Source organism: Hyperolius riggenbachi, chromosome 9 (assembly GCF_040937935.1).
Source record: "Hyperolius riggenbachi isolate aHypRig1 chromosome 9, aHypRig1.pri, whole genome shotgun sequence".
In the NCBI taxonomy this organism is placed as follows: Eukaryota; Metazoa; Chordata; class Amphibia; order Anura; family Hyperoliidae; genus Hyperolius; species Hyperolius riggenbachi.
The window spans coordinates 222,557,677-222,584,977 of NC_090654.1; the positions used below are offsets into that span (position 1 = coordinate 222,557,677).

General features: G+C 44.9%; 1 protein-coding gene across 1 annotated transcript in view; it reads right to left on the reverse strand.

Annotated features, from left to right (window-relative positions):
* Positions 1-7,748: 7,748 nt before the first annotated feature.
* The window catches only part of SNX6 (sorting nexin 6), a 62,849-nt gene continuing 43,296 nt past the window's right edge, over positions 7,749-27,301 (reverse strand). Inside the window, exons 8-14 of the mRNA XM_068251912.1 lie at positions 24,582-24,687; positions 19,460-19,535; positions 17,863-17,902; positions 15,078-15,164; positions 14,817-14,976; positions 12,742-12,827; positions 7,749-8,426 (exon numbers count right to left, since the gene is read on the reverse strand). Coding sequence (XP_068108013.1) covers positions 8,373-8,426; positions 12,742-12,827; positions 14,817-14,976; positions 15,078-15,164; positions 17,863-17,902; positions 19,460-19,535; positions 24,582-24,687 — 609 coding nt within the window. The 3' untranslated portion in view covers positions 7,749-8,372. The remainder of the gene's footprint in view (positions 8,427-12,741; positions 12,828-14,816; positions 14,977-15,077; positions 15,165-17,862; positions 17,903-19,459; positions 19,536-24,581; positions 24,688-27,301) is intronic.

The following is a 27,301-nucleotide window of genomic DNA, read 5'->3' on the forward strand; positions in this document are numbered from 1 at the left end:
AATGCTAAACGCAAACGTGTAGCCAGCACCATTTTCAGGCAATTTCCCAGGGATCGCGTTTCAGTGCTATAGAAGCGCTAAACGCAATTGCAGAAAAATTGCCAAACTTAAAGTGAAAATAAAATGGCGCTAGTCTTCTTGAGATGACCCAGTGGGAAACAGGGAACAGTACTTGAATCTTTGTAGTTGGCTGAATAGTGCGGGCGTAGTTATTATTACACCTGTTCAGGGCCAGTCCTATTGGTGTGTACACACTTGAAAGATTAATTAAAGATATCAGACCAATTTTACCCCCTTCCATGTAGTATAAGAGCCATACTCTACACAGTCTGTAAAACAAGGTAAGTTTGAGAATCTGCAGATATCATAGACTATGAATGCATTTTGCAGAAACGGATCTTTTGCAGGAACGGATCTTTTGCAGATACTGATCTTCTGAATGTGTACAGCATCTTTGTGTGCACCATCTTGCAAACATTCTTATCTGATGGGGAGTTCAGCTCAATAGAATAGACTGTGTAGGTATGGCTCTCATACTACATGGAAGGGGGTAAAATTGGTCTGATATCTTTCATTTATCTTTAAAGTGTGTATGTAGCACTAGACTGTTTGCTGCCTGAGGCAAATGTGAGAATGCTTGAGGGTTGGAAATGATGCTGAAAACTGATGAATTAAGGTAGCCATACACTGGTCGATTTGCCATTAGATCGACCAGCTGACAGATCCCTATCTGATGAAATCTGATCAGAGAGGGATCGTATGGCTGCCTTTACTGCAAACAGATTGTGAATCGATTTCAGGCTGAAACCGATCACAATCTGTGGAGCCGCCGCTGCCGCCTGTCCCCCCCCCCCCCCCCCCCCGCGCATACATTACCTGACGCTGGCTCCCGGGCATCTTCTCCGCATATTCTCCACGCTGCACCCGCTCCATCCCGGCGCTTCCTGTGTCACTCCGTGACCAGGAAGTTCAAATAGAGCGCCCTCTATTTGAACTTCCTGGTCACTGCAGTGACAGGAAGCGCCGGGATGGAGCGGGTGCAGCGCGGAGAAGACGCCCGGGAGCCAGCGTCAGGTAATGTATACCTGATCGGATCGGCCGCCACTAGCGACGCGCTCCCTACCCGCGGGCGATCGAGGGTAATTTCCCGCACGGCGCGATCGACGGACCGATCCGATTTCGGGAGGAAATCGGATCGGCGGGTGCGTTTAGCGCGAACGATTGGCAGCAGATTCGATCCCAGGATCGAATCTGCTGTCGAAACGGCCGCGAATCGGGCCAGTGTATGTCCACCTTTAGTGTCTTTACCTGCCTTACTGTTTTTGCTCCTTATGAAACCAAATACAACTTTATTACTAGACTCATAGAGCTTACAAACAATATACACTATACAAAATACAGATATTACTTGCTGCAGAGTCACTTTCGTTGTAATGAACCAATTATGCACATTCAGCAGCTCTGCCCACTGAAGTTAGGTCCTTTCCTCCGATTGACTCGCTGGGCTGCATGCACATAGCCCAGTTACAATCCAATAGATGGCAGGACCACTGGAAACCTCAAAAGACAGAGGCAAATGCATTCCACCCTCGCTCTCTGTTCCACCTTCCATAGTTACAATCAATGTAGATAACACCCCAATAGCATCAACTCCCAAAGCTCGTCTGTGGGTAGCTCTGGACTCTGAGCTCTCCTTTATACCACATATCAACACATTAACTACCTCCATCTCAAAAAACATTTCCAGAATCCGTCCCTTCCTCTCACAAGAAGCAACTAAAATGCTTGTGCATGCCCTAATCATCTCCCTTCTTGGCTACTGTAACACCCTACTCTGTGGTCTACCAAAAAGTAGACTGGCACCTCTCCATTCCCTACTAAACTCGGCTGCCCGTCTCATCCACCTCTCTTCTAGATCCTCTGAGACAGCCCTTCTCTGCCAATCCCTCCATTGGTTACCAGATGCCCAAAGGATCCAGTTTAACTACTTGCCAACTGCTCCACACCAATTGGCGTGAGCAGTGTGGCAGCCCCAGGACCGCTCCACGCCGATTGGTGTGAAAAGCTGTCTATGGGGCTAGCAGGAGATCGAGCACAGGCTGCGCGCGCATCTCCTACTTGGAAGGCGGAGCTCCGTTTCGCCTTCAGTCTCCGAGCGGTGATCGCCGATCGGGAGACTGTTAGATGGCGAAACCGCAGTCTAATGATGCTGTATAGCTATGCGATCTGCAGCAGCACTGTACTGGGGACAGCCGTGTGACACGGCTGTACCCCTGGGACCCAGGGAAGCGATCTGCTGTGATAGGCTGAGGCCTATCACAGCCAATCACGCTGATAGGCTGGCCAGGGGAGGGAGGGTAATAAAAATAATTTAAAAAAAACAACATTTTATTTAAAAATATTATAAATAAATAGTTATTAAAAAACAAACAAACATTGGGGGAGCGATCAGACCCCACCAACAGAGAGGTCTGTTGGTGGGGAGAAAAGGGGGGGGGGGAAATCACTTGTGTGGTGCGTTTTACAGCCCTGTAGCTTGTCCTTAAAGCTGCAGTGGCCTATTTAACTAAAAATGGCCTGGTCTTTGGGGGGGGGGGGGGGGGGGAGGTTAACACTGCGGTCCTCAAGTGGTTAAAATTCTCATGCTGGCATACAAAGCTCTACACAAGCTATCACCTCCATACATTTCCTCTTTAATCTCCTGATACCTCCCCGCCCGGACCCTCCGTTCCTCACAGGAGACCCTTTTGTCCTCTAGCCTAATCACCTCCTCTCACTCTCGCATCCAAGACTTCTCACGGCTATCCCTTTCCTTTGGAACTCTCTCCCTCAGCCAGTTCGTCATGCCAGAGTCTGGAAACCTTCAAATGTACTCTTAAAATACACCTGTTCAGACCGTATATACTCGCAAGCAAGCCAAATTTTTGACCCCCCAAAAGTGGGCCAAAAATTGGGGGGGGGTCGGCTTGCTTGCGAGTCATGTTGGTCACCGATAGCCTCCTCCCCCCGGCCACCGCTGCTATAAGCTTACCCGGCGGCTTCCTCTATTCCCCTCTCCGTCTCCTGCACGGGGCGTGTAAATAATTCACAGCAGCTCGCCCCACGGCGGCAGCTGTGTGATGAGGAAGGAAGGCGTAGAGAGCGGTTCCCATAGTAACGGCGATACACATCGCCACTACAGGAAGCCGCTCTCTCTACGGTTTCCTCCGTCATCACACAGCAGCCGCCGTGAGGCGAGCTGCTGTGAATTATTTACATGCAGGAGACGGAGAGGGGAATATTGGAAGCTGCCGGGTAAGGTAATAGCAGCGGCGGCCTTGGGGGTGGGGGCACTACCTACACATACTGGGGCGCTATACTGGGCACTATCTACCTATACTGAGCACTATACTAGCTATACTGAGCATTATACTAGGGCACTATACTAGCTATACTGAGGCACTACCTACCCATACTTGGCACTATTCTAGCTATACTGGGATACACTGGGGGGGATCACGCGGCCAGCATTTCCTACCCCCTGCTTATATGAGGGTCAATCCTTTTTTCCTGTTTTTTCAGGTAAAAGTTGGGGGGTCGGCTTGCTTGCGAGTATATACAGTAATTTGATATGAGCAGCACTGAAGGCACACTGCCTCACCCACTAACGCTTGTGTTTCCTTCCCTGTTTCCCCCCAACTACCCTCTAGATCAGCCTTTCTCAACCTCTTTACCGTGGAGGAACCCTGCAATTATTTTTTGGATCTCAAGGAACCCCTGCATTTATGTTGCAGGAGGCATGGACTTTAAAAGTACCGTAGGTGTGGCTCATTATGATTCTGACCCCCAATTTAGTGCTTTTTTTCCCCCACTATCCCATATTTTAGTGTGCTTTATCATACTTCCCCCATGATTGGGGGAAAATGCCAAGGAACCAGGGCAGAGTAATCAGGGAACCCTGGGTGAGAAAGCGTGCTGTAGATTGTAAGCTCTCAAGGGCTGGGACCGCCTCCTAGTGTTTTTCATACTGCTTTGATTTTAACAAATGCACATGTACCAACTACATAACAACTAGCTATGGTATCTAGTGTGAGGATCAAAATACTCAGCTGTGATTTCATAAGATCATAGAACTTTCTTCCAGCTGACTTCAGAGTCTCCCCTGCAGGCCTGTTGGCAAACATTTGACAACAGTTATAATGTACATAGGCTCTCCAATCTCAGCCACTGAGACTTGAAACACCTTCCAAGTTATCGTAAGTGTTTTGGTGGCATCCCTCAATAAGATCGATACTTGGTCACACACTTTTGGTGGACAGCCTACTCTCTCCATTTCTTAATGACTGCTTTAACTATACTTCAGTGACTTGACAATTTTTCTGTGTTTATCTAAAGTTGTGCTTTTTCCATCACCTTTTCCCAAAGTTGCTTGGAGTGTTCTTTTCATTGTGCCACAGTAGTCTCCCCAGAACTTGGAACTTCCAGAAACACATGTACAGTATAATCTTGTTATAGTAAACATTTGGGTATAGTAAACTAAATGTCCAGGTCATATCCAAGCACCGTTATAAATATATGGGTGTAACTGGAATAGGAAACCCTGATATAACAGAACTTATGTTCTAGTAAACATTTTCTTTTGATTTCTGTGGTTTTCTGTATCCGGCTATAGCAGAAAGTAGGCAGGTGCATGCATCAATACGCCAGTCGGAGACACACGAGTCGTGGTTGATGGATGGGCTGGCAACCATTTGTAGCCTGCTCGATATCTGCACACTTCTCTGGGCCTGCGTGGATTACCTCAAAAGCATCAGCCGGTAAGACCTGTGCTTCCTGTGTTAGCTGCTGCATGACTACTGCAGGAATTGCATGTCATCTGTGACTTGCTTGTGCATGGCTGCAACACTACAGTATCATCCAAGCTGCACAGAAACGTGGACAGAGGAGCACACTATCAGTACTGTACCTACATCAATTGATGAGACCTTTTGCTTTCTGTGCAAGCTGTGGCATGATTATTGCATGCAAATCTTGGAATGTTAAAGATAACCAGAGACGAAGCACCCTCATGTATTTTCCCATATATCAATGAGAACATGACAGTAAACACCTACCCTGCTCTCCATTTAATTCTTCTCTGCTAAATATGCCCGTTATCAGCCCTGATAAGAATCCCGACTGAGCATTCAGTCTAGCTTTTCCCGAATGATTATAGCCGAGTCAGTCTTCTGTGATGTCTTTTCAAGCCCAAGCCTGCCCCCTTGTGGCTCTGCTTTGCTGCTTCGAGGATAAATAGCAGCAAAGCAGAGCCACAAGGGGGCAGACTTGGGCTTGAAAAGACATCACAGTAGACTGACTCAGCTATAATCATTCAGGGAAAAGCTAGACTGAATGCTCAGTAGGGAATGCTTATCAGGGCTGATAACAGGCAGATTTAGCAGAGAAGAATGAAACAGAGAGCAGGGTAGGTGTTTACTGTCATGTTCCCATTGATATATATGGTAAAATACATGAGGCTGCTTTGTCTCTGGTTCCCTTTAAAGCAGAACTGAATAAAGTTTTTGGGCAAAATTAATAATTTGGGTATGCAACTTTAAGGCTGACATACCTGAGCAGTCTACGTATATTTTTTTCTGGCTCTCCAGGTCCCGAAGTCTTACGGTTAAAATCCACGCTTTCAGGGAACGAGCAGGATGAAATTTCTAAGTGCACGAGAGGACAAACTGAGCATGTTCAGTGCTGCAGTCCTCTCGTGAATGTCATCTGGAGCAAGTGAACGCGTACTAGTGACGCGCAATGCCCCGCAAGTATTTAGGTATTGCAGCCATCTTGCCTGGATCACAGAAGCCTAGAAACAATTAAAAATCCTGTGATCGCGGCACCGGGGAGCAGCAAAAATTAAATGACCCTGTATAGGGAGACAAGGAGAAGCTGGTGGTATGTTTTTATTATTATCATTATTTCACACAATATCTCAGTTCCACTTTAACCACTTGAGGACCCACCCTTTACCCCCCCTTAAGGACCAGCGCTGTTATTTGTGATCTGTGCTGGGTGGGCTCTACAGCCCCCAGCACAGATCAGGGTGCATCCAGAGCGATCAGATCGCCCCCCTTTTTCCCCCACTATGGGGATGATGTGCTGGGGGGGTCTGATCGCTCCTGCCTGCCGGTGTTGCGGGGGGGCACCTCAAAGCCCCCCTCCGCGGCGAAATCCCCCCCCCCCTCCCTCTCCTACCTGGCCCCCCTGGTGTTCCGGGCTGCACAGGACGCTATCCGTCCTGTGCAGCCAGTGACAGGACGTCCCCTGTCACATGGCGGCGATCCCCAGCCGCTGATTGGCCGGGGATCGCCGATCTGCCTTACGGCGCTGCTGCGCAGCAGCGCCGTACAATGTAAACAAAGCGGATTATTTCCGCTTGTGTTTACATTTAGCCTGCGAGCCGCCAAAAGGAAGGGTGTATACAGCCTGCTTGTGTATGAATGTATTTTCTATGTGTGGACATACTGTACATCAACCTACTTCCTGTTTTGGTGGCCATTTTGTTTGTTTATAAACAAACTTTTTAAAACAGTTTTTAACTACTTTTAATGCGGCGAGGAGCGGCGAAATTGTGACAGAGGGTAATAGGAGATGTCCCCTAATGCACTGGTATGTTTACTTTTGTGCGATTTTAACAATACAGATTCTCTTTAAAAGGGAAAAACAAGGAAAAATTACACTATTTCTCCAATTTCATCCACTATAGTTTTAATATAAACACTGCTGCTGTTCCTAAAACCCACACATTTTATCTGCCTATTTGTCCTGGTTGTCACAAAATTTTAATTATGTCCCTAGTACAAAGTATGGTGACAATATAGTATTTGGAAATTAAGGTATTTTTTCTGGGGTTTTTTTCCTCACTAATCTCACTAGCACGCACACGGGAACGCACGTGCACACGCAGGAGCGCGCACGTGCACAGCGGCAGCAGCACTGTTTGACTTATAAAAACGTCCTGGAGCGGTTAAGAGGCTCTAGCACAGGCATGGGCAAACTCGGCCTTCCAGCTGTTAAGGAACTACAAGTCCCACAATGCATTTGCCTTTATGAGTGGATGCAAGACTCCTGCAATGCATTGTGGGACTTGTAGTTCTTTAACAGCTGGAGGGCCAAGTTTGCCCATGCCTGCTCTAGCAGGACGTTTTTACAAGTCTGGTTGTCATTAAGTGGTTAAAATAGAGGATTTTCTCAAAAACTACAAGTCCAAATTTGAAAAAAAAATGTTTTCACTTGTTCTCATGGAAACACAGAATCCAGGGCGTTCGTATCAGCGGGTCGTTCATAAGTCGGGGACAACCTGTATCCTTTAAAGCACCTTTCGAACTCATGGGATCTCCATTTAACTAACTGGGTGACTTTGGGAAACAACTAGCTGCACCAGTGATTAATTGTGACTTCTATTGAGGCCTCTTTTCCACGGACTGTTAGGCAGAGAAATGTCTCAAACTCTCACAACTGCTTGCCGAGTACACAGGTCAACAGTCCGTTGAAAAGAGGCCTAAAGAGGGCGGATACTTTAGCAGTCAGGTGTTTTGTGTAAACAAGTGTGAATCTGTTATATAGCCACTATAGGTTTTCCTTTGATGTGAGAGTCCAGCAGGGGGCGCATGGCCCCACCTCATTCCTCACATACCACAATATTCTATTTAGTGTTTCCAAACAAACCTCTGAAATAAATCCCCGTTCTCTTCACATATAAAAGCTGGGACAACGTCAATTAAAAATCATTGGATTCACAGTTTATTTTACATTATCTGAGAAGTCTACAAGTTAAGGCAAACATACTGATGCATTAGCATTAGGAACTTAAAATTTGAAAAAGATAATTGGAGCGCTCTGAAATATCTAAGAAAATGTTTAATAAAAAAAAAATATAGTTCAATAAATCAAGATAACAGAGGCTTAAAAAAAAAAAATCATCATTACATGGAACCTGGACAAGGTATACGATGTGAACAACTAATGGCAATGTTAAATCCATTCGAACCGTGAATGTCGAACATCATCGGAGATTAACATACACTGGTAAATATGATTGGCATCGTTATGTAGTACAGTTCATAACAAGAATAGCGCTGAATTGCTCTCGAAGAGAAAAAAAAATGGGAGATTTATTTGTGACGTACTAGAAAGCGTACAATGACTAAATAAAGGTACATGTGGAAACGTTGTGGGAGGGCTCCGCAGCACAGTGCTGTTTTCAGGGTGGAGGTAGCCCAATGTCTTTATAGGGGGGGGGTTGTCCTTGCTGAGCTGGAGATACCCAATGGAGCGGATCCATGGACGAGTGGCAGCTCTTGGAGGTCACCGGAGGGTCTGTACTTCAAACTTATGGACGGAGTTGTGCTTTAAGGTTTACCGTTTAACACAGCCAAGCAACTCTGCAGCAGCTGCAAATTACCCTACAGGAAGCAAATACAATGCAAATCATCAGCACAAGTTCACCAATCACGTTACAGCAAGGTACACATTGCAAACAAGAGCAGAAGGAAGCATAAGAGCAGCCCCTTGTGTTACTTAGTTATAAAGGTTGTGGTAGATGTTGTAGAAATTAATGGACAACTGTAAGATTGTAAAAAAAAAAAAAAAAAAAACCTAAGAGGATGAAAGGCTACGAGCCCCTTAGAACCCTCCTGTTCCTCTCTGCGTCCCCCTTGTTCCACCGCTGCCCCCTCCCCCAATTGAGTCTGACTTTAATGTCGAGGCCTTTGGATCTCCTCAGTAGGCACGGAAATACTTCAAAGACGAACCAGCTGCGGACCCGCGTATGTGCAGTATGGAGCTGCACATCTTTGGAAGCACTGTGAGCCCCCAGTACTTCCAAAGAGACCCAAAGACACAGCCGGCAGGAGATTTGAATGTGGGGCCCGGCGGTGGAACGAGGGGACGCAGAGAGAAACAGGCAGGCTCTAAGGCAGTGGTAGGGAACCTATGGCTCGGGAGCCAGACGTGGCTCTTTTGATGGCTACATCTGGCTCACAGCGAATCAGCTAAAAATAGCGCTAATAGATTTGGGTGCGGCTATATTTTTAATGTTAATTATCGTTTTTGTAAATTTACACTCAATTTTGCATATGTTTGGGCGAAAGTGCCTAAAATCGATATTTTACGTAAATCGATAAAGTAAACTTGGTAATATTCCTAATTTTGTTGTGGAATCGGTAATATCGGTAATTTAACAGTAATAACGGTAAATTAACATGTTCAATGATGGAATGTAAGCAAATTCTGTCCAAATACAGATAATTTTGTAATTACGAAAATATAACATTCACTGTACAGATGTAGTAACGATATTTGACATTTCTATTTTACGATAATATATGAAGCATTTAGGGTTAGACACCACCAGGGGGGTGGTTAGGGCTAGGCACCATCAGGGGGGTGGTTAGGGTTAGGCACCACCAGGGGTGTGGTTAGGATTAGGCACCATCAGAGGTGTGGTTAGGGTTAGGCACCATCAGAGGTGTGGTTAGGGTTAGGCACCACCAGGGGGGGGGGGGTTAGGGTTAGGCACCACCTGGGGAGTTTTAAGGTTAGGCACCACCAAGAGGGTGGTTCGGGTTGGGCACCACTAGGGGGGTCTAGGGGTTAGGGATAGGTACAGGGAAGGTTCTGTGTCAGAGTAGGGTTAGGTATAATTAGGGTTAGCCACCACCATGGGGGGGTTAAGGGTTAGGCACCACCAAGGGAGGTTTCTGTGTGAGAGTAGGGTTGGGTTAAGCTGTGTTGTTGAATTACATTACGATATTTAACGTTATTATATTTTCGTTTTCAACTCACATCTGTTTTAAAACTGTAATAATATTAATCAGAATTATCGATTTTACATTACAAATACCGTTAAGTTATCAATATTTCTAAATTACGATATTTTTCTTTTCCCGATAAATCGCGCCTAAATTTGACCGCGACTTTTTTGAATGTACGTGCTCACAGGGGTTGATTCACTAAGCTACACTGCTCAAGCAGCGCAGCTCAGTGTGTGGCAGCGCAAGTAAAATTTTCAAAGTACCGGTAGGCACGCTACTGCTGTAGCATGCACTACAAACGTACTCACGCTACACCAAATCTAACGGCCACTCCAATTGTCTCACTCTGGACCCTGTCAGGTGCAGTGACGTTGTAGGACGAGATCCCCGCATTTTGATTGGCCCAATAGGCTGCTTGTCACTTGACAGGCAGCCTATTGGGCCAAAGTGCAGGCATCTCGTCTTACAATGTGAATCAACCCCCAAGTCAGCTAGCTAATTGTACAAGCTGTTAGTCAGTATTTTTCCTGTCTGGCTCTCAGGGAAATTGCTGATGTTGCTGAAACCCAAGAGATGCTGAAGACGTGTCTGACACTTCCGCTGCCTGGAGGATGAACTGTGTACACATCACCATGGCAAAAGGGGCGTGAGCCCTACTGTCCCAGTTTGAAACATATTGTATGGCTCCAACGGAATTACATTTTTAAATATGTGGCGTTTATGGCTCGCTCAGATAAAAAGGTTCCTGACTCCTGTTCTAAGGGGTCCAGAATCTTACCTGCTCTTAGGTGAGAATCAAACTTTTAACCACTTCCGGACCAGCCTAATTTAAATCTATGCCCTGTTTGGGACTTCCCTGCCAGGGCGAAGATTTCGATTAGTGTGCTGCATGGACCCGCCGATTGTGCCGTACTCCTGCCACTGCAGCCCACTCGCCCAGCCCTCGCTATGACAGCAGAGCTCCGTGAGCTGGTCAGGAGCAGATTTAATTGGCTACTGGACCCTATGATCACTGTGAGCCATAGCCTAGGATATTATGTGGAATTTTTCCCACCAACAATCTGGGAGACCAGGAAACTTTTCTACTGGTTTTAGAACTCTCAAACATTCCGCAGTGATCCCCTGCCAGTGCTAATATGTTGTCGCCTGTGATAAATTTCAGAATGTAAATCAGGGATAGAAAAGATTTTACAATGGGCAAACATTGACTAAATATATAAAAGAAAAAAAGCAACTTTATTAATTCCGTTCCTCTGACATAAAAAAGGCATGAATACAAATTGGTGATGTGCAAGTCTAGTTACAATTTAATGCTAGCAAAAAAAAAAAAATCATATTTCCATTTCAATCTACACCAGCCAAGATTTTCCAAAGTAAGTTCAAATCACTCATTTCCAACCCATGAAATAATATGTGATAGACGTAACGAAAGCCACGTTGCATGACTCACTATCACGCTTCCTCTTTCAAGCCGGAAGTAGGAAGAGCGGAAGTGAGTGGTGGAAGGCAGCTTTCATTACGTCTATGATGCATAATGGAAGGCAGACGTCCCAAAGACTTCTGGGTAAGTTAAGACACCCATCCTGTGGTCACATGTGAAGTCATTAGACTTCATTTGAATTTGAGTAGTTTACTACTTGAAAGCCCATTGCCTGGGGGCCACATCAATGTACCAGTGGCTTCTTCCAGCCCCTTGAAGTCCTTCTAGTCCAGTGATGGCTAACCTTGGCACTCCAGCTATGACAAGACTACAAATCCCATCATGTCTCTGCCTCACCGAGTTATGCTTAGAGCTGGCAGAGTATTGCAATGCCTCATGGGACTTGTAGTTCCACCACAGCTGTAGTGCCAAGGTTAGCCATCACTGTTCTAGTACCTCGCAGTTGTTCCACTCTGTACAGCACCGTCTCCTCCAAAAGCTGCACTGGCAGGTCCGTGTCACGTGCCTCCTCAATCGCACTCCCATAGACGGGAACATTCCACGCTTGCACAGTTAATTTAAACTGCAACTGCTCCAAACGCTCCTGGCCATGGGCGTACTATCGAGGGGATGTAAGGCCATGCATGCACAGTAGCTGGTGACTGGCTCAGCTGGTCACCTTACAGAGAAGAGCAGAATGACTGCAAGGGACCTGAATGACCACAAGGGGATGGAAGAAGCCCCAGGTAAGTTCAAGTGGGCCACCTTTTGTTTCACTTTAGGTACACTTTAACAAACCATTCCTTCTCTCCTTTACACCCATCTCACATGGCCTGTGTCCTCGGATATCGGGTTTTGGTCATCTTTATCCTTGTAAATTGTAAGGATACAGTGCTGGGGAGCCCAGTGTAAAATCTGCGCAGGGGCCCATGGCTCTGTAGCTACGCCACTAAGTGCGACCTGCCAGTGGTGCCCTGCTCCTAATTACTGACATACTGTAGCTTCCTCAAAACTCTCTCTCCTTCCAGACATCCAAATCTAAGCCATGGCAGACCACATTGTACCCCCAGTGGCATAGTGAAGGCCATGGGGGCAGATCCTACTGTTATCACCAATAATAATGGCAGTAATGGCAGTATTTGTATAGTGCCTTTCTCCTGTCGGACACAAAGCGCTTGTGAGGCAGCCACTAGAGCGCACTCAGTAGGCAGTAGCAGTGTTAAGGAGACTTGCCCAAGAAACTCCTTACTGAAATAGGTGCTGGCTTACTGAACAGGCAGAGCCGAGATTTGAACCCAGGTCTCCTGTGTCAGAGGCAGAGCCCTTAACCATTACACTATCCACTATCATGTCCCCCTACCAACTGAGCGCCAGTGGATAAATCCTGCAGTCATCTTTAACATCTCCTCTCCCCCCAGTGTAAACTGCATAACCTCTTAATTGTTACCATAGGCACAAGTTTTGAGGTTTGCACAGGTTCATCAGCTCAACATTCGGGCACAAAACAAGAAAATGTAAAAACATTTTAGTATCCATAATATATACCTTGGCGTGCTTTAGTTCCAGTTCAGCCAGCTCTACAAGATTCTTTCGAAAAGCAGCCACTCTTCTGGTTTTGAAATCATTGAGCTCTGAAACAAATATGTTACAAAATAAGGAGCTTAGCGAATGACAGTGCAGACTGGCATATACAACTGATATGGTCATCTCTGTGGATAAACATGCAAAGCATTTTTAGGGATTACGCTCTGGGAAATAGTTGGCTATATTTGATGTTTTTGGGAACCAGATGTTGGTTTCCATCCAAGGCCTCCTACAGATGACTCCTCCAGGAATTTGTTTTTCCTACTGTGTCTCTTCTAGTTCTCTCCTTCCAGCAAAAACAAAAAACCTGACTGCTGGAGTGATGGAGGCATCTAATCTCCCCCTCAGATGCAGTGAAACTAGTACTTTTCACATCCACTTTCCCTCAAAATGCCTGCAAAGGCATGGTAGTATACCCATTGCAGAAAACGATTAATTCCAAGAATGTTTTCATATACTCACATAAAAACAGTGTTCTGTATTAGAATATACTAGCTATACTGGGCACTATACTGGCTATACTTGCCACTATACTGGCTATACTGGGCACTATACTAGCTCTACTGGGGCACTACCTACCAATACTGGGGCACTATACTAGCTATACTGGGCACTATACAAGCTACACTGGGGCACTACCTACCCATACTGGGCACTATACTAGCTATACTGGGCACTATACTGGGGCACTACCTATCCATACTGGGCACTATACTAGCTATACTGAGGCACTACCTACCCATACTGGGCACTATACTAGCTATACTGGGACACACTGGGGGGATCACGCGGCCTGCACCAATCCAGCATTTCCTATCCCCGGCTTGTATGAGGGTCAATCATTTTTCCCTGGTTTTCCAGGTAAAAGTTGGGGGGTCGGCTTATATGCGGGTCGGCTTATATGCGAGTATATACGGTAAGTGAGAAGGAATATGGAGGCTGCCATATTGCTTAAAAGGAAATAAATATGGCAGCCTCCATATCTCTCTTGCTTCAGTTACTCTTTAAATAACGGTTCACATATACTTTCCCCTCTTTCTCCCCAATCAGTGTTGCTCCTATTTAGCAGAACTCCTGGAACAGGTGATCAGTTTGATAGAATAGTAAGGTTCTGATTTGCTGGTTACGATCATGTGCTAAAGCAGGAAGAAATCACAGCAAATCAGAGCCTTAGAATTCTATCACCTCGATCAAATTGCTCACCTGTTTTTCCTGGAGTTCTGCTACAGGCAAGCAACACTCAAAGGGGCGTAACTACAGGGGAGCAGACCCCGCAGCAGCAGGGGGGCACAGAGCTGTAAGTGGGCCCCAACTACTAACCTCCTCTTCCTCCGATAACGGTGCCGATCCTTCAGATCAGGTGTTTTTGTGGCTGCACCTGTTATGGGTGTGAAGATCATGATGGCCACACTAGTTTCATGACCCCTGCAAGGTGGGCCCCCAGGCTGTGAGGGTCACCAGGGTAGAAAAGACTGCGAACACTGAGGGCCCCATGATTTGTAGTTATGCCTCTGCTCTCCAACACTACTTTTTGTACTGACTACCAGAATAACTTTAGATTAGGAGCCTTAACGAGAAACTGTAACCGATGATTGAACTTCATCCCAATCAATAGCTGATACCCCCTTTCCCACGGGAAATCTTTTACTTTTCACAAACGGATCATCAGGGGGCTCTGTATGGCCGATATTGTGGTGAAACCCCTCCCACAGTGTGATGTCAGGACCATGGTGCTGACATCACACTGTGGGAGCCATGTTGCATTGTGGGAAATAACAGCCATTTCCAACTGCCAAAAAAGCAAGCAGCAGCTACTTCCACTGACATCACCAGCCAGCAGTAAAAATGTCGCCAGGTGATAAATGTCAGAATGTAAATCAGGGAGAGGAAAGATTTTACAATGGGCAAACACTGACTTAATCATTTATACATAATTATTGTAAAAATTAAGCACTTTTGTTCATTATGTAATTTTCACTGGAGTTCCTCTAACTTTCCAAACAAAAAGACTCAAGCTTTAGATTTATTTTCTGTACCTTGTTTTGCCGATTCCGATATTTTCTCAAACTTCTGACAGCACAGCTGCTGAGTTGTTTCCGCTGAGAGCACATCCTTGTTTTTAGCCCTGGCCTTATCTAGTGCTTTATTGGCATTTTCATAATCTACCAGAGAGCGAGATCTTCTGTACAGGAGATCCTGAAAACAACAACATGCATTAGATAAAATGCCATGGAATCTCAAGGACTTCAGCATACTTTAGCTGGAGGGAGTCTGGCTACTGGACAATACACGCTTACCTTAGCAGCTTGTGATTCTCTTAAATAATATTTTAGCAGATCTGAAAGCTTCAGGTCTTCATCAGCTGATACCCGAGCTTCAATTTTCTACACAATACCAGAAATATTTCATTAACAAAATAAATTACATTCTAATAACTAAACAGAGAAAAACTGTTAACAAAAAGTGCCATTAAAGCACACTTGAGGCGAGAGGGATATGGAGGTTGACATTTATTTCCTTTTAAACAATGCAGATTGCCTGGCCATCCTGCTGATCTTCTGCCTCTAAAGGTGCCCATACAGCAGAGCAAGAGACAGATCTCTCTCTGCTCGAAGAGAGATCTGTTGCCTGCCCATAACACCGCAGGCTGATTTCCAATCGATTTCAGCATGAAATCTCTTGGGAACTGGACTTGTGACGTCACACATGAGCCCACGTACACGCAGACAACCATGTGGGCGAGTGTATGAACAGAGCACGGAGCCAGTGGCGGAAACAGACAGGTATTCAAGCACACGCAGTACATTTTACACTACGGGGGATGGCATCAGGGGTTCCGCCGCTTGTCCCGATATCACGCGCTGTTAAAGGGGAACTGAAGAGAGAGGTATATGGAGGCTGTCATGTTTATTTCCTTTTAGACAAAACCAGTTGCCTGGCAGCCCTGCTAATCCTCTGCCTCTAATACTATTAGCCATAGCCCCTGAACAAGCATGCAGCAGATCAGGTGTTTCAGTGGTTCAGACTTATAAGTCTGATCTGACAAGACTAGCTGCATGCTTGTTTCTGGTGTTATTCAGATACTACTGCAGAGAAATAGACCAGCAGGGCTGCCAGGCAACTGGTATTGATTAACCTCCTTGGCAGTAATCCCGAGCTGAGCTCGGGGTATGCCGCCGGAGGTCGCCGCTCAGGCCCTGCTGGGCCGATTTCCATTCTGTAAAAAGCAGCACATGCAGCCGGCACTTTGCCAGCCGCGTGTGCTGCCCGATCGCCGCCGCTCCGCGGCGATCCGCCGCGTGCAGCGGCGAAAGAGGGTCCCCCCAGCCGCCCGAGCCCAGCGCAGCCGGAACAAACAGTTCCGGCCGGCGCTAGGGGCTGGATCGGGCGGCTCCATGACGTCACTCCGCTCGTCGCCATGGCGACGAGGAAAGCGAAACAAGATAGGCCGCTCATTGCGGCCTATCTTGTTACTTTCGATTGCCGGAGGCGATCGAAAGTACGCTTCCGGAGCGCCCTCTAGTGGGCTTTCATGCAGCCAACTTTCAGTTGGCTGCATGAAATATTTTTTTTTTAATTTAAAAAAAACCCTCCCGCAGCCTCCCTGGCAAAATAAATAAACCGCCAGGGAGGTTCAAAGGAAATAAACATGACAGCCTCCATATACCTCTCTCTTCAGTTCCCCTTTAAGGCCACGCACACGATCAACCATGTTGGCCCTACATCTTGCAGCATGTCCGATCAATACATGCGAGGAGCATCGTTATTAGGGCATGCTATTGGGTCTGCCTCTGGTACTTGTGGTATTTTTAGCTGTAGACCCTAAGGCTACGTTCACAGTGCCAACCAAGATAAAACGCAAAGCAAGTAATGTGTTGCGGTGGCATGCGATGTAACGGAGGCATAAGAATGAAAATTGCATCATAGGTGTGCACATTTTTGTTGCACATTTGAGAGTATAAAGCCACGCAGTGTAAAAATTCAAACATGCGAGCGTTACCATAGATTAACATTGAACGCTCTCACTCTCGCATCCAAGACTTCTCACGGGCTGTCCCTCTCGTTTGGAACTCCCTCCCTCAGCCGGTTCGTCATGCCACGAGTCTGGAAACCTTCAAATGTACCCTGAAAACACACCTGTTCAGACAAGCCTATAATTTGCTATAGGCAGCACTGAAGGCACACTGGCTCACCCACTAATCCTTGTGTTTCCTTCCCTTTTGTTTCCTCCCCACTACCCTCTAGATTGTAAGCCCGCAAGGGCAGGGACCTCCTCCTAGTGTTTCTCATACTGCTGTTATTTTAACATATGTACATGTACCAACTACATATCAACTATGTATGTATCTGTATTTATTTTATTCAATGTCATGACTGTACAGTGTCTTGTATTTCTTATGTATATTTGTTCCCCATTATTGGTTTGTATTATGTACAGCGCTACGGAAGATGCTGGTGCTATATAAATAAAATATAATAATAATGCATAATTTGCATAAATGCAGAGCAGGATCTGCGTTATTGTTACGTACCCACTTGACGCTCATCGCACAGCATGCACTGAACGTCGCATTGACTTCATTGCTGTGCATTATTCTCAGTTAAAACAAGCTCAGTTATGACGCAACATAACTGAACACCGTGAACGTAGCCTGAACAAGCATGCAGCAGATCAGGTGTTTCTGACATTGTCAAATCTGACCAGATTAGCTGCATGCTTGTTTCTGGTGTAATTAAGACACTACTGCAGCACAATAGATCAGTAGGGCTGCCGGTCAACTAGTATTGTTTAAAAGGAAACAAATATGGCACCCCCCCCTTTACCAATTGCTTTAGTTGTCCTTTAAAAACTGACTGTGCACTTACTGGCCAAAATATCACGTCCTTAGACACAGAGCCATTGCAATGAAATAATCAATTTTATCCACTTCACCAGTCAACCAATGTAAAATTAATACCAATGTGGTACCAATGTTGTGGGCACTTACAAGTGATGTCAATTTTACAACAAAGTTTTGCTTTTTTTCCACTTTATCAAGACATATACCATACATGAAAAGTTTTAAACTAATAAATACTTACACGAGTTTTGTCAAACAGTTCAGACACTCGGAGGAAAAATCTGTATTTGAAAGATAAGACAGTATTACATCTGTGAGCTGAAATGGGAGATTTAAACACATATAATGAAGCTTTAATAATTAAGAAAGATGCAGTGATCACCACTCAGCCATTATATAGCTAGACAAAATAAAAAATAAAAACTTCTGGTGTATTAAGTATGCTACATGTATTGAATGATGTAAAAGAAAAAAAAAAGAAAAAAAGCAAAAAACAAAAAACAAAAACATAGGCCACCAAAATAAATACCAGTCATCACTGTGCTCGAATTTTAGCCAATTTCACTTGAATGTGCTCCAAGCTAATTCAGTTTTGCTGCATATCGCTAGAACAGATATTTGAAGTTCAGCTTCTGAAGAGTGATACAACTCCGCATACAGGTGAAACTCAAAAAATTTGAATATTGTGCAAAAGTCCTTTTTATTTTAGTAATTCAAATTAAAAGGTGAAACTAATCTATAAATAGACTCATTACATGCAAAGCGGGAAGTTCTGTGATGATCTGGGGTGCTATTTCTTGGAAATCCCCCGGGCCAAGGATTTCCCTTCATGGAAGATATTAACAGCAGAGACTATTTAGGAATTTTGGGCGACCAGGTTCATCCTCTGGTTCAAGAACTGTTTTACGGAGGGGAATGCCATCTTTCAAGATGATAATGCCCCAATCCATACAGCTAGAATAGTTAAAGAATGGCACAAGGAACATTCTAATGAAGTTGAGCATCTCATCTGGCCACCGCAATCCCCAGACCTCAACATTATTGAGCATTTATGGTCGTTATTAGAGATTCAAGTAAGAAGTCGATTTCCGCCACCATCGCCTCTAAAAGCACTGGAGGGTGTTTTAACTGAAGAATGGGCTAAAATTCTTTTGGAAACAATTCACAATTTGTATGAATCAATACCTCGGAGAATTGAGGCTGTAATTGCTGCAAAAGGTGGACCCACACCATATTAAAATATATTTTGCTGATTTTCAAGGTGTTTCCATTATTTTGTCCAACCCCTGTATGTACTGTACAATAGTGGGGGCTGAGCTTGATTTTGATTAAGACTAATGATAAGACTGATGGCAGATTATACAGCAGATGAACTGTGAAAACTAAAGCCTCGTACACACGCCTGACTGAAGTAGGTTGAGGCAGCCTGATAAGGACCACCTCAGCCGACAATCAGGCGTGTTTACGGCACCCAAGAAATCCCAACCCGCAAAAGATCTGCCAAGCGGATCTACTCAACCCCAGCGATGCCGATCCCATTGTTTCCGCTGCTCCCCAGCAGGCCGCATTAAGTCACATAAGCTCCACTCGTCCCCCCGCCCCCCCCCCCCCCCCAGCAGCCCAGCCTTGCCGCCCAAGGTGATTCAGCACCTAATCTCCTACAGGTGACATCAATTAGGCATATGTACACACCCCAAACGTGGTAAGCAGATATCACCTAATTGTCACTTTCACAGATATGGAGATCTGCACATAGACCAAAAAATAAAAATCTACAAAGGTTACATAATGTGTATTAGGAATCTTGAATAAAACATCATAAAACAAAGGTTTCTTACTTGCATATGTCCGTATTGTCTTGTGTTCCCAACTGGTACATTGAAGATCCTATTCTATTATAGTCATCTGCAACACCTACAGAGAAAGATAGAACAGGGTCAGAGATGGAGCTGGACAGCTTAAAGAGGACCTCCAGGATGATATACAAAAACCTGCAGCCTTGCCGTAAGAAAAAGCTATATTTACCTGCGGTGTGATGTCCCGCAAAGTCGTCCTGAAGACCCCGCATCACTCCACTTCCGTCCCCTGGCCCCGCCTCCCCTTAGGGAAAAATAGCCTGGCTATTTATAGCTGGAGAGAGGGGAGGCGGGCCAGGCGCCTAAAATGGAGTAATGCGGGGTCTTCGGGATGGCTTCGCAGGACATCAAACCACCGTAAGTATACCTGGTCTTCTGGTCCCCAGTCCTGTTCTGCTTGGTTTTATCTGTGTCCCCCAAAGAGTATGCCGAGGTTCTCCAACATCTGCTGTCTTTTGCTCCACAGCATCAAATCAGTAAGTCTTGATTCACAAATAAATCTGTACATTTTCCGGTCCACTCCAGACATGTCTTATCTGTTTTGCAACAGTTTTCTACCTGACAGGATTGGAACTGTACAGCTTTTACGTGTGAACACACCCACAGAAAACGGATAGGAATGGACTGGAAATGTACACATTTAACTTCTGAACCAACCCATGGAAACCTCATACTAAACTGATGCCAACTGTCATAAACAGACAGGACAAGACACTATATGTGTGAACTCAGCCTAATGGTGGGTGGGCAGCAGTGCTGTTAATCAAAGCCACCCCTTTACCTTTCAAAAGTGCCAACTACCAGAAGAAACAGAACTGGTAGGCATATGGAGAAAATATGACTGCAGGACCTTCACAACTATCACAGTGGCATCATGGGAGAAAACTTGCTAAGCAAAGAAAGAGGGGCCTAGAAAGCAGAGGGAGAGGAATTAACAGCCATTTGTGTACTTTTGTGGTAGTGTTTAAAGTTCCACTTTCAGTATGTAAGAAATGACAGTCATAATACTATTTATATATCCACAGTTTGCTTCACCTCATTACAAAACTCTCAGTAGCCTGTCATATGATAGGGGCTAGGCCAGGCATGGGCAAACTTGGCCCTCCAGCTTGGAACTAAATATCCCACAATAAATTTGCCTTTATGAGTCATGACTGTGGCTGTGAGACTCCTGCAATGCATTGTGGGACTTGTAGTTCCTCAACAGCTGGAGGGCCGAGTTTGCCCATGCCTGGGCTAGGCAAATCTGATGACATCAGTGCCTTCTCTGCAAACCACATTCTTGAGGACTTTTCTGTGTCTGAGACCTGGACAGTTCACACTTCCAATTTCTCCACAGTCAATTTTTTGTAATGCTCATAGCAGTGGCGTAGCAATAGGGGAAGCAGAAGTAGTGACTGCACCGGGGGAGGGGGGGGGGGGGGGCTCCGGACCAGAGAGGCCCATTAGGGGCTCTCTTAACTGTTTAATTAGCTCTTTAATGGTGCTGTGCTGGTAATGATCACTTATGTATATGCTTTGATTAGTTGTAACCATTAATATTCTGTTCTCCTCAGCCTATACCTCTCTGACACACCAAACACAAAAGGATTGCTAACTCCCAGACAGCACTCTGCCACTGCAGCTGTCCTTAGCAGGTTTTAGAGTTCCCTATCAATTGTTATGCATAGTGCGTTTGAAAAGGGGGGGGGGGGGGTCAATGTAAAAGTCATACTGGGGCCCAGAGGTTTTTTTCTCTTCAGTGGAATTACATATCAAGTTACATATCACATTCCACTAGCACAGTGATCTGCAAACTTGGCTCTCCAGCTGTTAAGGAACTACAAGTCCCACAATGCATTTGCCTTTATGATTCATGACTGTGGCTGTCAGACTCTTGCAATGCATTGTGGGAATTGTAGTTCCTTAACAGCTGCAGATCACTGCACTAGCAGATGCGAGGACTGCGTTTTTTAAAATCACTGAATGAAAAAAGCAGGTACCAGTTTTGCATGAAAGTAAACAGGGATCTGGTAGTTCACTCAGCAAAGTTAACAACAAGCATGTGGGGAGCTCAAATAGAAGGGCAAACAATCCCAGATAAAGGGACCTCGACTCAAACAGACGGAGCTCTCTGAGAATTAGGACTCCTAGCTGGGTACTTTGAAATATGATGCATTTAACATCAGCTAAACATTAATGATCTTGCACACAGATAAAAACAAACAAACTTCCATTCAAGCACATGCTTCAGATTAAGAAGAAGAGAGGCAGGTCCAGTGTAGAGTAACACCTCATTATACAAACGCAGGAGTCGTGTGTCATACAGCAATGTACAGCACCTGCGTTGCTCTGTTGCAGTGTGCTACATGTTAAAATATTCACCCATTCAAGCCAATAAGGAATATACAGTCAGACCAAGCAAGCTGTGGGAATATTTGTCAATTAATACAAAGTGCTGTAGTCCAGAGCAGGATCATCCACCAGGCAGTCTAGGCAGGTGCTTGGGGCCTAGTGGTTGTCAAGGGGCCAACAAGTCACCTTCTCTGACCTCTCTCCACTTCAGCTTACCAATTGGACCACAAGGGGGCCCCAAATCTACTACCTTGCCTAGAGCCCCCTTACATCGTAATCCATCTCTGCTGTAGCCCCTAAGCCAGTGATGGCTAACCTTGGTGACAAAACTACAAATCCCATCATGCCTCTGCCTCCCCGAGTTATGCTTAGAGCTGTCAGAGTATTGCAATGCCTTTTGGGAGTTGTAGTTCCATCACAGCTGGAGTGCCAAGGTTAGCCATCACCGCCCTATGCACACTCTGGGAGGGCAAACAAACCATTTCAAACACCAGTGAGTTAAAGGATACCCGAACTGAAATGTGACATGATGAGATAGACATGTGTATGTACAGTGCACCTGATATTTAAAAGGAACACAGCATAGTTGTTTGTGTGCTAGGCACTGTACATACACATGTCTATCTCATCATGTCACATGTCACCTCGGGTATCCTTTAAAAAAAAAAAAAAAAAAAAAAGGTTGTGAGGGGCTAAATACCAGATCAAGCTAAACCTGGGGCCAGATGTGCAGCCAGTACTAGCACTGGATACTCTCCAGGTGCACAAAGCAGCATTTTACCGATTGTCAAGGTCCTCTCAGATCCCTTTAAGTGCTGTGAGACTCATTTATTGGGAAAATAAAAACTCATACACATTAAACGATTTTTTGCAACAATTGATCATTTAAAGAGTAACTGTCAGGCTGCAAAAGCTAATTTAAACCTCTATTCTCCTGTGTTAAACAGTTTAGAAGGAAGCCAAAAAGGCAATACTGAAGTTAAAAATCTCTCTTTCATTTGATGTGTGCTTATCAGCAAAGCTGTTAGACCCAAGCTCTTAAGAGGCCGAGAGCCGCATACCATACTGCAAAGCATACTGCAAAGCATTCTGGGGCCCTCCCCTCGGCTGCTAATGAGAAGTTACAGGGTCAAGTAACAATAGCATGTAACTCAGTCCAGCGCACAGCACTGATAAATCTCAGGGCAGAGTACACTGCAGGAGTCCGCTATTGTTCCTAGCCACATGGCTAATTAAAATTCACTGCACAGTAGTGTTATTCAGTACAAGCTTTTCTGTGATCAGGAAGCAGGGAGGACATGACGACACATTTGGCTTCATAGGAGACAGACAAACATGGAACCTGCCATGAGCTGTCAGGAGCATCAATCTCTGCATATACTATATAAAAATTCTGTGAAGTACAAACGTGGACAGTGAAATGCATATGTAATGTAAGTACAGCCAATATTTAGCTACTGATATATGTGTTTATTTTCTCTGAGACCCTATACCTAACAGCTCCTCTTTAATGAAAATTCGTTAACTGATGTTTCCCGACGCACACCACCCACGTGGATCGTTCACTTTAGAACAGACTTGCCTGTGTGGTTATTCTGATCCTCATCGACTTTAGCGAGTTTAGCCACGACCGTGTAAGCGCTTGTTTAAACAATTGTTAGTTTCCGACGTCACTTGCAGATTCGGCTGGATGGATCGGGGAACGATTGTTGGTCAGCGGAGAATCCCAATCCATCTGGCTGCAATCTGCTGGTGGGTACTTAGCTTTAGGGTGCATACACATCCAATTTTGTAATTGGCAAAAGACTGGCCAATTTTACGAGCTTCATGTAGTGTGAGGGTCAATAGATTTTGATCTATTTCCAGATGGGATGTGGGTAAGCTCTCATACTACAAGTACATGGAAGTGTTAAAACTGGACAGTCAAAACTGGACATTTGTACCAGATTTAAAACGGACCCTGAGGTGTTAGACCTATGGAAGCTGCCATATTTATTTCCTTTTGAACAATACCAGTTGCCTGGCAGCCCTGCTGATCTTTCTGGTCAGTAGGGTCTAAATAACACCTGAAATGAGCATGCAGCTAATCTCGTCAGATTTGTCATAGACATCTGATCTGCATGCTTGTACAGGGTCTATGGCTTAATATATTAGGACAGCCAGGCAATGGGCATGATATAAAAGGAAATAAACAAGTCAGCCTCCATATCCCTCTCAGCTTGGGTTCCCTTTAAATGATACCCGAAGTGACATGTGACATAATGAGATAGACATGTGTATGTACAGTGCCTGGCACACAAATAACTATGCTGTGTTCCTTTTTTGTTTCTCTGCCTGAAAGATTTAAACATCACTGATAAGAAATTACAACTATAAAACACTTTCCTAGTAGAAAATGGCTTCTGATTGCAAGAAAGAGATAAAAAGGGTCAATAGTTCATAGATTTTAGCTCTGGCATACTTCAATGAACAAAAACAACAATACAGTAGAAACTTAAAAAATAGAGATTTAAATATAAAATAAAACTGTGTAATATCTTTATCTTTTTAGGAGAAGAAGGAATAATACAATTGTTTATTTCATTAGTTTATATTCTCCTTGGGTATCCTTTAAGAAAGGCCTGACAAATGTAATGTGATTTTCTAGAAAGCAGTCTGTGGCCTAATTCAGCTTGAATTTAAATGTTTTAACTGTAAAAAAAGGGATAAGCTGGGCCCACAATCTGGCACACCTGACATAACACAACAGTCACAAAAAGAAGCCCCTTACATTTGTGGGATCTTGTCATTTTGTCGGACTTGGCACTGGCATCCTTCACTCGATTGTGATACTCCACGAGGAATGTCCTCTCATGATCAAAGAAATCATCCACATCCTGTGTACACAAACATAGCAGCACTGATGATGAGATCCGAAAATCACTTCTTGAAAAGTCTAAATACCAGAATTAAAAAAAGTGGTGTGCAATAAAAATTATAATTTAAAATAAAAATTTGATTAAATAACTACAGTAAATAAAAAATGTTGGGGTCAATCTCTGTCATCAGTGATGTTTTTGATCCTTAGCTTGTTTTAACACTCCCTGTATTATTTTGCTAATGTCAATAAATAAAACCAAGTTACATGGTCAGTGCTTTCTGGAAATTTGTGTAGGATAAAAAGTACACCGTCACCATCCGCTACTTTTCAAAGTCTTGCTCTTTTTTGCATATGAATAAACATACAGCAGTCACAGCAACGTTTCGAAGCCAGCGCTTCTTTATCAAGCTCTGTTGCATGCATAAGTAAACTGACTGACTTCATGCTTTATAAACCATAAATGATCAGGTTCTGATCAATGAGGAGGTGAATAGCCAGCTTCCAATCCAAGAAGTTCGTGCCTAGCCAGACCTGATGTCGAGCTATGTGGCAGAGGCCTGATTGGAGCATCTGTGCTGGTCGTCGCCCACCTCACACACACACATCACCACTGAATGCAGCGGAGCAACAACGTGACACTTGCCAAACTCCTCTTGGTAATACCCTACCTCAGGCTGCATCAGCAACAGACCATGCTGAAATATATTCCAGATCCCTTTCTGATCAAATTCAACCAGAGAGGGGTAGTAACAGTTCGTTTGGTTAAGAAAAGAAAAAAAAAAAAAAAAAAAAAAAAAAAAAGGACGTCATCTGTCCATCAAGTTCAACCAGAATCTGATAATCGATTTGTTGGCAGATCAACAGGTGTATAGCCACATTAAGGCTATCCGCCCATAGTTGATAATCATTTTCATATAGAACCAATGAACAGCGCTCGCCATCTATCAGGGCCCTCTACTTCACAGCAATAAATGCTAAAGCCCAGACAACGATGTTGGATCCTGATGTTAAGTCCGCTGGAATTCACACAGCTGACAAGTACAAAAATGAACGCAAACGTTTGCATTTAGTGTCCAAGTGCTGCAGCCAATAACTGGGTTATAGCCAGTGATCAAGATAAACAGCAGAAAGTTGCCCTCTTGGTACTTCAATAAGACAAGTTCTATAAGACAAACCCCCTTCATGGCACCACTCAGACCAATCAGCGCCCTCAGGGTGTACGACACCTCGTCGTAAGCAGACACCCCACAGAGGACGAGATTGCCAAAGAGGCGGGGGGGGGGGGGGGGGGAGCATACACCCCGCAGGTGCCGATTGGTTTGTTAAGAACCTAAAGTCTGGTGAGTGGTGCCCTGAAGGATGTTTGTCTTATTGAAGTACCAAGAGCACAATTTTCTGCTGTTTAAGATACCCATATATACTCACACATAAGCCGACCTGCATATAGGCCAAGGTACCCCCCCCCCCCAAAAAAAATCAGGGAAAAATAAATGACTCGCATATAAGCCGAGGATAGGGAATGCAGTGGCTCCTGAGTTTCAAAAACACACACGTTTCACCACTAACACAATCACAGACACACACAGAGTCACTCCCTCCCTCAACAGCCATCATAAAACGGCACAGGGAAAATAGCAAATCTAAAGACAGCAATATACTTGTATACACTTACAAAACAGACAAGAGGATTCAGCAGGTCAGAATAGAAGCACCGTCGCGCCATCCCTTCCTCACCCCGCAGGCAGCCCCCTGTCTTAGCTCCGTCTCAGGCAGCTCCGGTCAGTGCACTAGCAGCACCAGCAAGGTCACAAACAGTGGAGGCGCTGTGTGGAAATGAGTGCATGTATGGTATGACCAGCTTCGCTGAAATTCAACCCCAGCAGAGGGGATGGGTCAAGTGAGACTGCTGCAACTTCTGTACCAAGCAACGTTCCAATGTTTCTTATGATTCTGTGACCCGTGTTTAGAACACACAACGATAAAAAACAACCACCACACAAAGGTTTGCAGCAGCATTTTAGACACAAACAGAAGTTCTTGTAAGAAGCCATCTAGATCAGTACTGATTTTCCCTGCAGGGGGCTGAAGAAGGGTAACATTTCTTACTGCTTATAATCGGTGAATGCTGAGGGCATACAATCATCATCTACAGCATATTCTTCCATTTCTCTTCTACTGCTAACTTTTTCTAAATCCCCTCCCTCCCTTATTTTATGTAGCCCGGCTAAGGCTACGACTCATTCACATTATTTAACGCAGGTGGCTCTGCGATCGGAACGCAACGCGTATGATCGCACGCCATCTGCGCTGCAGATCCCGTTCACTACAGTGAATGGATCTGCGCTGTGATTCCCGAAAAATGCATGCAGCAATGCGATAGTGTATCACACTGCTGTGCAGCGCATATGATGGGAATGGCAGAAGGGCTGTCTAAGCCCTTCTCCCATTCTTGCGTTTCACACACTATACGCACTGCCGAAATGCGCATGGCAGTGCACATATTCTGAACGAGGCCTAAGGTCTTGTTTCCACTTAGTGCGCTTCTGTCCGCTTTTTATCAGCACATCAATGTTACAGATTGATACAGGTTTCTGAAAACTGGACAGAAGCAGACAGATGGAAACGAGGCC